General features: G+C 37.7%; 1 protein-coding gene across 1 annotated transcript in view; it reads right to left on the bottom strand.

The window, feature by feature from the left end:
* SLCO5A1 (solute carrier organic anion transporter family member 5A1) overlaps positions 1–13,956 on the bottom strand; it is a 70,862-nt gene that overhangs the window by 33,443 nt on the left and 23,463 nt on the right. Inside the window, exon 2 of the mRNA XM_062568189.1 lies at positions 3,368–3,500. Within this exon, the coding sequence (XP_062424173.1) occupies positions 3,368–3,500 (133 nt within the window). The remainder of the gene's footprint in view (positions 1–3,367; positions 3,501–13,956) is intronic.

Below are 13,956 nucleotides of genomic sequence, written 5' to 3'. Positions count from 1 at the left end.
AAAGATAAAAATCAGAGACACTAATTCACTTCGAAGGAGGCAAGGCTGAAAAAACTTAAATATGACTGCCCATTACTTACTGTAATTACTTACTGTAATTGCACCATACCTTTGAAAAGCATGTCAGCTCTCTGAAGTAGGCACTAGACTATTCTTTATTTGTCATCTAACAAATTTAAATATAAAATAAACTTGGCTACATGGCACTTCCCTGCAAAGAGAAAATGTCAGGGTCCCAGAAAATAGATTTCAGTGGAATGAAATGCTCCACTTCCAGAGATCTCTGTAACTGGACAGTTACTGGGTATAAAGGACCAGTTCTCACATCACTAATCTTAATTTTAATGGGTAGATAAAAGATAAAAAGATAAAGCTTCAGAAAGTGAAAAGAGAATGAAGCACAAAATGCTGTGAACACCACCGAACTTTCAGTAGTAGCCATAGACTGTGAAACAAATTACCAGAGATCAGGTATCAGGGGATATTCTTTAGAAAATTAAGAGAGAAAAAAAAAATAGAGAACCAAAAATGAAAGAGTAAGACAAAATACCTGGAACATCCTTCAAGGGATTAATAACAGCTAGTTTCTTTACAGATTTAATCACTGTGATAAAAAGAGGAAACTCTGAATAGTTTTTACTTTCACATGCTGGCTAGAGTACAACTCACCTGCTAAGAACCTATATCTGGCAATTTCCTGCCCTTGCTTGAATCATATCTGCATCACTACTGCTAGTACCCTGCAAAAAATTTAAATCACCACGAGACTTGTTCTGGTGACATTAAACCCTAGGGATGGATAAAATCCATTTATCAGTTTGACAAACAATCTTCCAAATGTAGAACCTCGGCTCTTTTCCCCATTTTGCTTGCCAGGCCTGGTATAGCAGATGTTCTCAAAGCCTGAGCACAGAAGTGGTTATAAGAGGTGATTCCTCACCGCTTTTGCCACAAAGATCAGTGGTTACAGCATTCCTGTCAGACTCCACCTCTGGCTCTTCTCGGCCTCCTCAGGGAAGGAATTTAGACCTGTACTTCACGAGCAAGGACAGGACAGCTCGTGATGACTGCCACCACTGCTGCTTCCCCCCTGCGACCCCACAAAGCACAACCGAATCCCTGCTGATCTGCAGCTCAGCCACCACATTGTATAGGACAGCACGACATGACTCCTGAGTTTCACCAACCCCATCTTTAGGAACCCTAAGCAGCCCACAACAGCCAGCCTTGGGGCTGTGGATCCTCCAAGGTGGCTGGGACCTGAAAAGATAAGCAATACAATATTCGGTATTACGATTTTAAATTCCTTTGCATTTTTTTTGCCTGATCGCTCATATTCTCTCCCTGTGATATTTAGTTCAGGCTCCCTGCAGCATAAGCTACAATTCAGATTTACTAATGCCTTTGGACTTCCCATAGGAGTATCTACATGCCCCTTCATGGTCTGTGATCATGCTGAGACGTACTGAAACAAGAGGGGACTTACACATTTGGCTATGACAACACTGCACTAATATCCAGGCTAGCTTTAAACTAGAAGTGCTGGCAGTCCACCTGCTGCAGCACAGAGCTTAGTGCAAACTGCCTGGGAAGCAGCTAAACTAATGTGTGCCAGCTGCTTTGGTTATTTTACCATCCTCTGAACTGCTTAATTTAAAATTCACACAGGTATGTCCACACCATAGCGCAGTTACACTGGTGATTTCATTGTAGATAAAGTCAAAAGTAAAGCTTATTCCATATTCATACGGCCCAGCTAATTTTAATTAACAAATTACATTTGTGAACTTGAACATGATTTCTGTTGAAAAGTTATGATCAACTATCAATTCCAATATGCACTTGCTTAGAAACACGTGAAACAAGAATTTTACTAAGAATGTGAATTATTTTGCTCTTATTCAAAAATGATCAAAGCACCTTTTTAACACTGTACTATATTCCTATCATGAATATTTTTCTGTGAGATAAATCAGTACAGAAATCAGGGCACAGAGTAGTTAACCCCAATGGCACAGATAAGCAGAGCACTCAGGTTGCCTTTCTCTAGTGACAACATTGTAAATTCAGTTAGACTGTCCTGTAAAGCTAATGCTCTTGAACAAAGCAAAACAAATAGAGAAATTATGTTCAGAGGGTTGAAGTACACTCTGAAGAAAGAATTTTTCAAATCAAATTGCCAGGAGAGATCACTAAGATAAACAGAAACAAATGCAGTCTGACTGAAATGGTAGAGTGATAAATATTAATCCAGTGCACATGAACTGAAACTTGACCCTATCCTCAGTGACTAAAACTACTGGAATAGTTCCATAATGCTTGTATTGAGCCAAAGCAGACAGGACTCCAAGAGAGTGTTACAGATGTACTATCAAGTAGTTGAATTGGAGCTAATGACTGGAGCTCTGTTCTGAGCCTTAGTATGTGCTTCATGTCATCACCGTATCGAGGTTGAGAATCAGAGAAGAACCACATTAAAGATGTGTGGAAATAAAGGCAAGTCTCTCTGGATTTTCTCTAGGGAGACAGAAAAATGATTCAAGGATACCGAAATGCTGCTTGAAATGAGTCACCAATACAACTGACTGTTGAGATGCAGAATAGTGCTATCCCCCTGGAATAATGAACTGAAGTCTCTTGTGGGTTTGCATGTTTTTCAAGCTGGACTCATGAATTGCCTCAGAAAAGCCAGTCAAAACCTCCTCAAGGCCTGCTTCTCCCAAAAGACATTTCCCAGGAGGTCACATGTCAAGGGCTGCCCAAAGACCCTGAGGAACAATTATGGCTGTTACATCTCAGCTGCAGCTGGAAGCTCACTATTTGCTAGAGAATCATTTAATGGTTTATATCAATAGCTAGCTAAACCATGAGCCATCACCCTGAGTCACAAGACTAGAAAGGCCATGGTTCGGATACCATCCTATCACCTTTTCCTAGACCAGGGTAAACGATGCTTGCCAATCCCCACCTGGAGAGTACACAGTTCAGCATTGCTCGCTGCTTGCTTTGGATTGATACATCTTCCACATACCAGTCCAGCCCTGAGGAGCACTTATCCTCTGTGGCCTCCTACAACACTGCCAGTCTTTCCCACCACTTTCATGGGACTGCCTGCTGTTAGGCAGTGCCCACAGTGTCAATCAGAGAGAGAATTGTAGCAAACAAAAGCAGGAGATTTTCCATGTAATGTGCCCGTGCACTTCTGTGACAAGCATTTCCTCTCTGTCAGAATATAATGTACAGTAACCTATAGGCATCTCCTCCTGCTTGGTTTCCTGCTAGTCTTGAAAAAGCACTCAAGAGACATGGTTTCCCTCAATTCCCTACTGACAGTTTAGAGAGTAGTTTCAAAAAACACTTGACTTACCAGTTTCCAATGAATCGAGGATCACTCTGGTCAATATAAATGGTTGTCCTAGGATCAACATAGAAACCAATAAGAACTCCTCCTAGTAAGTACCCAGCTGCTGGACCGAGTGCTCCCATTACATACATGATGGCTGAGGAAATAAAAGGTCAAAACCGTATATCAATAAAAACAATGTTTCATTAGCTATTTATACATAGAATAGGGATTCAAAACATGCCTCTTAAAGCAGGGAGTTTTGTACCCCAGTATCTTCATGAATACTTTTTGCAGTCTTCCAAGGTAGCAACTTCTGGATAAATAAAAGTCAAAATTATGGATGGAAGTATAAACTATTTTGGTATTTTGGGTGGATATCATATTTGATTTTGACAATTTTTTCATATTTGGTAACATTTCCTTTGGATCAAAACTTAATAAATTTTATAAATAAATAAAAATAATACAGTTAATGGTGAGCAAGTAGGAAAGATAATAAAGGATACAAATTATGTAAGACCTGAAAGAACAAAGTAAAATATTACAGCTTAGCGATCATCTGACTGAAACTTGATTTAAGAGAACATCAAAGTTAAGAAATCAAATATTCCTACTTTAGAGACTGACAGAATTACATTTTTATCTGTGCAGCTACAGACTTGGCCCTGATGTACATTCTGGTATCAGCAGACCACACACCACATTTCCACAAGACTCCTGCCTTGTTCAGGACATTTCACTTTCATTTTTTAATGTTATTTTTAAACAAGCTTAAAAATATTTAAAAAGCAAGTAAAATGAAAAAAAAATGTATCTCTCATGTGTAACCATGCATAGTTTATGACAACATCACAGTCTGAATATCACATGACACAAAGAACTGATCACTTGAAATAACGGAGTAGCAGATACCAATAGCAGCCTCCTACGTGCTGTGTCTTCCACAAGATATTCTTCAGAGTGGAGCCTCCAGTCCTGGTTCCTCCATCACCCACCCCAGAAGATCTCTTAAAAAGCACCACAGCCCCGACATGGCTTGTGTGCCCATGCTGCAGGAGCAAGGGACATAGGAGCAGGGAAGGAAAGACTACAAATGTGTTTCATCCTGGCATGAGACCAAGACACAAGTGAGAGGCATAGCTGAACCTGGGACCCAGGAAACTTTTCTGCATCTCCTACAGATAGATACAGGACTAGGCACAAGCAGGAGCAGATTAAAACATTTGTTCTGTTTGCTGATGGGACCTGAATGCTTAGATTCGGGAGTCCTGATCTCATTCTCAGATTTTGAACGGTGGATACTTTAAAGGCTGTAATTTGTCTCACTCCTAAATCCTGCCACTTCTACTTCTATATCCTTTCCTGTTCCACCTCTGCATATCACAAATCAAGCACTAAAAAAACTTTTGAACTAAGCCAAGTTCACCTGTTGCAACCTTAAATTCCGACACCTTTTACATACAGATCTTGATCATTTCACCATGACCACAGCCATCTTCCAAAGACTATTCTCATTCTCCCCCATCCCATCTATTTTCTTCCAGAACTTATCTCAGTGTTCATCACTTTAAGGTGCTTCTGCCCTGCTTCCCATACTGTCTGGCTGTCAGCTGGAAAGATAAGAGAGATTTTAAGGGTTAATCTCTGTTCTCCAGCCTGCTGCCTGCTGCCACAGAAACCCAAGCTCCAGTGGCACAATTACCCTTGCTCAGCTGCTGCAGTCCCACTACATAGCGTATCAAAAATAACTTGATTACCCAGGTCTCTGAAAACACAATTTTCACTGCAAAATCTCCCTCTCCACATGTTTTTTGTTGACCAGTCACTCTCTGTGGAATTACATAGAGTCCATCTTCTTTGGTCCCATCCTCAATTAGATACGCCGCATCCTGGAAGGCTACAGTTGAGAAAGTGCAACTATGCTGTTAGAGCGTGGTTTTCTGTGGTAGCAATTAAAGCAAATTATATCTTACAGACAAAATAAAGAAAAAGCACTAAATCTGCCTGATTAAACCTGTATATTTTCATCATAGTTTCCAGAACTGTGTTCACTATTTCACTATGTGTGAAACAGAAGTGTGTTCACTATGACATTTATTCAAGTCATTTTCCTTTCTGGATTGACTGTAAACAATTTGTTTTATGCCTATAATGCTCTATGAGACATTTTAAAATTGCTACTTAATTGCAAGTAGTTAAGACAAACTAAAGTAACTGTTACTTGTGAAATTCTCATTGTGAAAAGAACCCAAATTCTATCCATTATAATAAATTTTGTGTAACAAATGCTACAGTAAATTCAAGTTTCTAAAAGGTTTACAGAGAGGAAATACAGAGGGAGTATAAGAGTGATGTAGGCCACTTATTTCAGTATTCTGAGAAATATTCTGAAAATATTTGCCGTATTTCTCCAACTATAATTCCACTCAGGTCACTAGAAGGTTTCTAGCTTCTGAACCTAAGAGGTTCTGAAACATATGTAGATGATAGAGTAGCATCTTCCTTTTCATCCCCTTGACTGGCATTTTCAGCCTGCCTTCTTTGGGCCATCCTCTTTTGGCCATGATCCGGGATCTTGATCTGGGGAAATGCCTTGATTCAACAGCAGGAAAGTTTTAACAATAGAAGTAATACATGTTTTGATCAGGGAACATGCTGAAGTATTACACTACAGAGGCAGGTAGCATGGGATCCAGATGATTTTTTAATTTGCAGTTGATGGAAACGTGAATATGTCTCTTAGCCTCCTAACTATATCCTTGACAGGTGCTAATGTTTGCAAGCCATCTCCAAATTTCTGAAGTCATAAAAACCTATGCTATAAAATGGCAATAATATCTCCTTCTTGGTGATAAAATAGGTGATGCATATTATACAAATATAAGTTTTAGCTCTTTTCCAAAGAATAAATCATCTTTAGAAGGTAAAATTAGGAAGCTATTGTTGATAGAGACATAGGAGCTACAAAATTTAATTTGTAGCTGATTCATTTAATCATCTTCTGATTAGTTTTCACTGAAATGAAAAATTGTACCTTTAAAGTAGCTGCCTTAGCTGTGTCCATACTCAGTGCTAGCATGTTATTGAGTACACTTCTCCAGATACGTGGGCCTCTCTAGGAGAGATTCTGCAGGTCACCCTCCCATTTGATAACTACACATGACATTCACCACAAACTGTTCTGACTGGACCTTGCAAAAATTTTTCTCCAGAAACTTGTACTTTGCTGCTGCTGTGATGTAGAATCTCACGTCTTCAAACCAAAAGACAAGTCACTCTACTGAAATTACATTGTATTTAGCAAGATAATTTCAAAGACCAAAGATGATGCATACTTTTTCAAGTTTGCATTTTCTCTCCAGAACATGAGCTGGGAGGAACAGCCTACATTGGCTATTTGCATTTAAATATAAATTGGCTTGTTTTCTCTCTCTGTGCAGCTTCTTTTCAGTGACCAAGGATAACCTTTCACCACTCTCCCGAATCTGGTTTACAGATCTTCAAGATTGTAGTTCTACCTCTGGCATAGACTTGATAAGGGTAAGGGATAGGGGCCTCCTAGTTGAGACACAGTTAAATATTCACTTGCCCCAGTGAGATTTATCCACGGATATTTTAATTTCTTTGAAGTTTTATACCTGAGTAGCTCCTCTGTCTCACTGGGTATGTTCTCAGCATGGCATATTATCTCAGGCACACCACCACAACTAGCAAGGCTGTGCTGTTTACAATCTGCAGCTGGCTATGCATAGCCAGGCTTCTCCACAAACCTCCATTACAGCAAAGCTGTTGGATGGGAGAAAGAGGGAGTCAAGCAACAATAATTGAATTACACATGGAATTTATCTACTGAAGTGAAATAAAATCAAACAATGTCATTTGACTTCTTCTCCATTGAAAAGTATATCTTGAGACGTATTCCAATGAATGTTGCCATTTTGACAGCATTTGACAAGATGATAGTGAAAATATTATCTACTGTTTCTATTCATAGGAGGACAGGAAAGCAGAATTTCGTTCTGCAGAAGAAAGCTTTACATATAACCTATTACAGCAAAGTCTCTATGACTAAGTCATAGGAACTGAATCCTCTATAGGTCTGAAAATTCCTATATTCACAACGTATGCATGAAATAATTTGGTTGCCAAGGATATTTCTTAAACCTATCTGTACTACAAAAATATACTGAAATGGAAGTCATAACAATACTTTGAATGTCCCTTTCCTCCTCTAGTCAAGCTAAATGATAACTTCAGTTACCAGAAGGTTTGTGCATATGGGAATACACACCAGATATCCCTACAGCATCCTCAATTGCATACCATGTTACCCCTGCAGCTGTGCCTTTCCATAACAGTAATCATAAATTAAAGTAGCAAACATCATATTGTATCTAGATGAACAGCAAGTATGTAACATTATTTGGCTACACCAGCCTGTAGGGCTTCTGTGTCTAAAAAAGCTGGTTGGTTTTAAAAGAAAAACAAAGGAACAGATTCCTCAATCCCTCTCATCTGTGTGCACACACATGTCACCAAACAGGGTTTATCACTGGATAGAGAGGAACATTTCTGAAAGACCCTATTGTTAAAATCTTGGCAGCACATCACCACAGTAAAACCATTCATTTCACACATGTAAAGCAAGCAGAAACTGACCTTTATGCTATTTTCGATGAAAGTTTAGAATTTGCAAAATACTGCAAAAGTTACAGTGTTGATTCTGAAGCATTTTTTCTTATATGCATGATTTTTTCCTGTTAGGATAATACTGTAATTTTGGTAAATTTTGCAGGATACATTTTAGTGAGATACAAACATAATCCTTTTTCATCTGTAGATTTCAAAGTTTACTCCAAAAAAGTAATTATAATTAGTGCCAAGTTATGAACTGGAAAATAGAGGCACAAAGAGATAAAAGGAATCACCTATGGTCATGCAGTAGACCAATGGAAGGGCCAGGAATACAATTTACTTCACCAAAGCAGTAACTCAGTGCCCTGCCTGCTGGACAACTCTCATCCTGAAAGAACAGCACAAGGAAGAATAAAAACAACAATGCATAAATTAAAAAAAAATTGGTAGCTATTTTTGCCCATATGAATTAGTAAGAAAAAGTCTATGTTTATGGGTCACCTGTCTAAACTAGGGAGTGAGCTTCAGCAGAAATGGCAAGGTGAACTGTGTAATTCTGCCTGAATTCTGTGTCAGGAGATCTAGGGGGCTCCAGAAAGGAAGACGGCAACATGAGATTATAGTCTAGGATTCTTCAAGGAAAAGAAACACCACCATGTTACCAAAGCTTCTTCCCTATTCCTTCTGCTAGCACATTTCCTTGAAAAGATGTGCTTATGCTGACACTGGAGAATAGTCAGTGGCAGAATTCTTCAAGATACAGAGCAGGTTTTAATCTACAGTAGAACAAGACACAGGTTTCAATGGGGAAGGTGCATGATTTCAGTCTAAGCTCTCCCCTATTCCTCTCATGTTCACATATCTGTAATGAGGAAGCAAGGAAAAAGGGTAAAGCAGCTACCAAAGAAACACTGGTCACATTTACAAAGCTGCATTTAACTCACCTTGTCAGGACTTGTGAGCAGAACCTAGGCATCCTTCCTAAAAGCCTTTAAGTCAGGTAATAACTAAGTTCATGTTCTTTTCTCCTTGAACACATACACCAATCTTATCTACATATGCTTTAAGATTTTTTAAATGTGGTTATTTACTCAGTAGAAACAATGCTTTGCGCCTTGTTGCATTTCAGATAACAATGTTCAGTTTAAATCTTTATATCATTTCCTTTCAAAATGTATTATCCTTTCAAAATGTATTAGCATTACTGTGACTTAAGAAGTCTATCAGATGAGATGCTCCAATCACAGTAATAAGTAGAGCAGCAAAACAACTCCAGCAGGCTTCCTTAATCTTTGTATAGTATATATTTACTACTGAGCTTCCACAAGCAGATTAAATAGATTTGAGACGAGCTTTTAGAGAAGCAAACCAAAGCATGACCTTAGAGAACCAAACTAAAGCACGACAGCATGTCTGCTGTGCAAACTAACAGTGAATGTCCATCTTACCACTCTATTAAAAATGCTGAAAGTAATATTAAATATAAATATACCAATGAATTACAGATGCCAGATGAAAAGAATTGTATCTTCAGTTTTCTCTCACAGGTTCATCACTAAGATACCATAACTATCAAAACAAAGTGGTTCCTTGGCTTAAAAAGCTGTCATTTCTGAATGGCTTTATGCTTTTTATTCCCCAGTTGGGATCATATTTTATAACATTACGATCATCTTCACATGAACTGATTCTAATATCACAAGAAACAGGAGAATAGACCCAACCGAAATATGTTAAAATAGGCTGCCTATCTCAAAGAGCATCTTTCATATATGCTGTCACTGCAATGCTGCTCTGTGTCACTCACTGAATTATGAAGACACAATTACAATAAAAGAATTTATCTTATATCATCTATTGAACTCAACAGAGGTGATTAGATAACACTATCAGGAGAGTTTGTGCATGCAGTCCAAAATCTGGAAACACTGAAGATATCAGAGGAGACAGGTTTGCATTTGTACCATTTAATTTCAGCCTTAGAGATACCCTGCTTAAAAAGATAGCCCCAAGATAAACTATTCCCATGCTTAAAATGGAATCTTCAATCTTTTAGTCTAAAATCTGAGAACTAGGGCCAACTAGAGACAAAAGAGCCAACTGCAAACCATCTCATTCTTTAGAGACAACTCTTTTCACTTAGCAACACAAATATTACCATTTTTCCCCAAATCTTGCTTTTATCTCTTTGTATTCACTTATAAATAAACATTTGCTAATATTACCAGCCATAACTTGTGGATAGTAAGCAAGCATGGAAAAGACACATCTGTTGTAAGAGTTTAGCTAAAGAGTGGCAATTTCTACATGCAGTTTCCAAATCAACGCGGTTAACTGAATTCAAATACCATGCATGAGCACATTCTTAGACTAGATAATTAAGCAAACTAGCGTTTTCCAGCTTTATCAGCTTTTAAACCAATTTTAAGGCAAGAACCTTCTGGTGACAGTATTCTAAAAGCACATACCACTAAATTTGCCTTGAAGCATATGGAAAAGCCCCGTTGCTGTAAATGGTTCACAAGCAAAGATAAGCTTATATATACTTGCATGATCAGATCCTAAACTGGAAACAAAGATGCTCTGACATTCTTTCCACAGACTAAAGGCATTGATTCCCTAAAGAAATGCTTTTAATAAACTGAAGTGTCAACATCTTATATGCGTGAATAAGAGAACAAACAAAACAGTCTTTCTTAAACCGCTGAGGTGTTTTTTCCTCAGTAGGGAATTTTGATTTGGAAGGGCACTTTTGCAAAAATTTAAGTCTCAGAAATACACATGCAACTTGTGCTGAATTCAGTGAGAAAATAAAAAGATGAACTGAACAGCAGAATTTTGCCCTTGGTTGTTATTTTATGTAAATCAGCTATTGAAAAAAATCCACACCTTCAAGCTTGTCAAGTCTCTTGCAGTATGCAGTGTTACAAACAGAAGACAGCTTCAAATATCCCTAGGGTGTCACTAGCTCTGAGGTCCAAGACTCAGAATTATCATAAGCACATGTTTCTTAAAGGATGTGTCCTTCCCTAAACACCCTTAACTACTGGAACTGGGCAAAGATCTTGACCATTCAAGTAAATACCTACTGAGTACTTCCTTAGTCTGCCAGCATCCCAATGTTACCTTCAGGGAAACTTCACAAATGTAATGTTCATTTTCACCCAGGGAATGATCCGCTGTATATAACTGTTGTCCTACATCGTAAGCAAATTATTATTATACTACTCTAAATTATTTTAAAAGTCTTAACATCTAAAATCTGAGAAAGAACTTGTTAGATAACTTTTCTTATTTTTCATTCATTCGAATGCCAAAAGCTAAATCCACACAACTGGATTCATTCTTCACACTAGCAGGACCCTTTAAGTCAGTCAAGCAGGATTTGGCACTTATCTGTATGGCACAGTTATGTTCCAAACAGACGTACACTGAAGCTGTCTGATATTTTTAAGAGATACTGGAGCAGACTCTCAATTTAAAGTCATTCTTTCCATTAAGTAATATTCACATCAAAGGGGAATAGCTCATCTCTGCTTTTTAATTGCTTGGCTTTTTTCTTTTTTCTTTTTCTTTCTCTCTCTCTCTCTCTTTTTTTTTTTTTTTTTTTTAACAATTTAGCAGTTGACAGTATTCAAACAAGGATTTAAATTTCATTGGGCATTCCCTGGCATAAATTTAAGCAAGTGCTTAAACAAGACTTTGTTAATCTGAAACCAACTTTTTAAAACTAGCTTTCATTTTCTTTAATACTTTGCTTCTAACTAAACTGTAATGAGGTTGTCCATTTGCATCTCATCTCCGTTTCTTCAGATAAACATAATTTATCTGAAGATCTTCTTATCTTATTAAGATAAGAAATTTTGAGATAAAATTCAAAAACCGTGGAAGCTGAAACTTGCCCTTCAAGCAGACCTCACTGATTAGAACACGAATAAGCAAATGTAAGAAAGAGACTGAAATATTTTTAAACCCAAGAGAGACCTGATCACTTTGCTTCTCTATGCATCTGGGCTTTACTGATTATTGTACACAAATGGGATAATGGCACACACAAACATTGGATTTCGACAGGCACATTAGGTAACATATATACTTTTTTCTAGGCACAGATCCCTTGTGCCTAGAAAAGAAACTGTGTGAAAGATACTGAAAAAAAGGGAAGGAATAGTGTTGACAGAGAATTTATATATATTTATTGGTTTTTATTTGTCCTACAAGCAAAGCAAATGAGCAAAGAAAGAGGAAATTATTTTAATTATAGTTTCTCAGAATTAATTTCCTTTCAAAAATTGGTTTATACTTAGGAAGCACAGGTTAATAATTGAAAACTTTAGTTGTTAGTGATTGTTTTTCCCTTGATTATTTTTTATTCATAGACTGCAAAGGACAATTCTAATAGCATTTCTTCCTGTTTTCTTTGTAAATTGTACTTACATTTTCATCTTTCAATGGAAACAACAGGAATTATAGTTCATTAGTCATATCTGACTGAAAATCTGCCTGTAAGCAAGAGCATGTTATTCCAGTCATTTGCAGATGACCCTGTTTGTTTCATTAGCATTTTTTGTGCTGCTAAGCAAGTTGTTTTTCTTCATTCAAAAAGGTTGAAAGCAGCAACAGACTGAATATAAAAAAATATTAAATAACATTTGGCAAAATGAAGTGCAAAGTCTTGTAGCCATATTTGAAATCATAATAAAAATATTGCTACAGGCCAACAACTCTGAAAAAAAGCTTCCATCCACACGTAACAGTTATAAATAGCACTGGCTAGAGGACAACAATTTCATTTTATGAAAACTTCCCAAATTTTGAAATTTGCTCTTTGTTTTCATAAGAACAAATATTGCCTGGGTATTTTCTCAAAACTAGAATTATGTTCAAAAGTTTGTTTCTGGAATAAAACTTGAGCTTTGGGTTCTGGACACGCGTCTCTCCTTCTCTGTCTCTCTACAGAGAGATCATCAGATACATGTGAGACTTCATTAAACTGTGTTCTACGTGGACAAAGCAGAGTTTTTCACTGCAGGATCAAGCAGAGCAGGGATCAAAATAAAGTCCTTCAACATCCAAATATAACTTCCTTATCAATAAGAAATGGAGGCTTCCTCTTTCTTCTTCACTGATATCCACAAAAAAAAAATCTGTTTTTTTGCAACACCAAGATGTCCTTAACGATTCTAATCCCAAATTAGAAGCAGGAGAAGGAAAACTGCCTTGAAGGAAAGAGTGCTTAGCCAGATTTTAGATAGTACAAACACTGTCTAAATAACAAGCCTCATACGGAACCAAAGATATGGCAAGCTGGCCCATGGTCTTAATTCTGGCAAAGCAGGAGAAACTTACGTTGCACATCCCTACGGCAGCACCAGATACGATGACCAATGGGAACTTCCCTGGTCCTGAATTTGATTCACTGAACAGAATTAAAAGACTTCTGGTCTTGACCAGGATCTAATCTTTTGAATTAATGAAGAAGCTCTATAACTGGAGTTGTGACACAAATAGGAGCTGTTCTGTCCCAGTCAACTAGTGACTGCAAAGATGTATACCAAAAGGCAACTAAGGAGCATTGGCCAGTGGGGAAATAAAAAAATCTCGTGCCTCCACTTGGTGCAGACCCTGAGGAAATAATCCTTAGGTAGGGAAAGGGCTATCTTTACCCTTGTGTAGACATTTCACACTATGGAGAAATGTTAGCAGAAAACTCCCTCAAAAGCCCTAGCAGCTCCTTTCCTCATCACAGTCAGTGAAGCAATGGGCGCTCCATAAAACAGTGTAGCACTCTTGACCAAGTCCCAAGAAGTAGCAACAGTAAGCAACAGAAAGATTCTTTAAATAAATGATTGATTAGCCAGACTTAGTTAGGTTTTTGATAGAAATGAATGTTCACCTCAGAGGAAGACTTAGATATTGGCATTCCAAGCCAAAACGTACATATTTCTAATGAAATAAAAATTCTGAACATATTT

Source organism: Rhea pennata, chromosome 2 (genome assembly GCF_028389875.1).
Source record: "Rhea pennata isolate bPtePen1 chromosome 2, bPtePen1.pri, whole genome shotgun sequence".
In the NCBI taxonomy this organism is placed as follows: Eukaryota; Metazoa; Chordata; class Aves; order Rheiformes; family Rheidae; genus Rhea; species Rhea pennata.
This window is presented reverse-complemented; position numbering and strand designations above follow the sequence as displayed.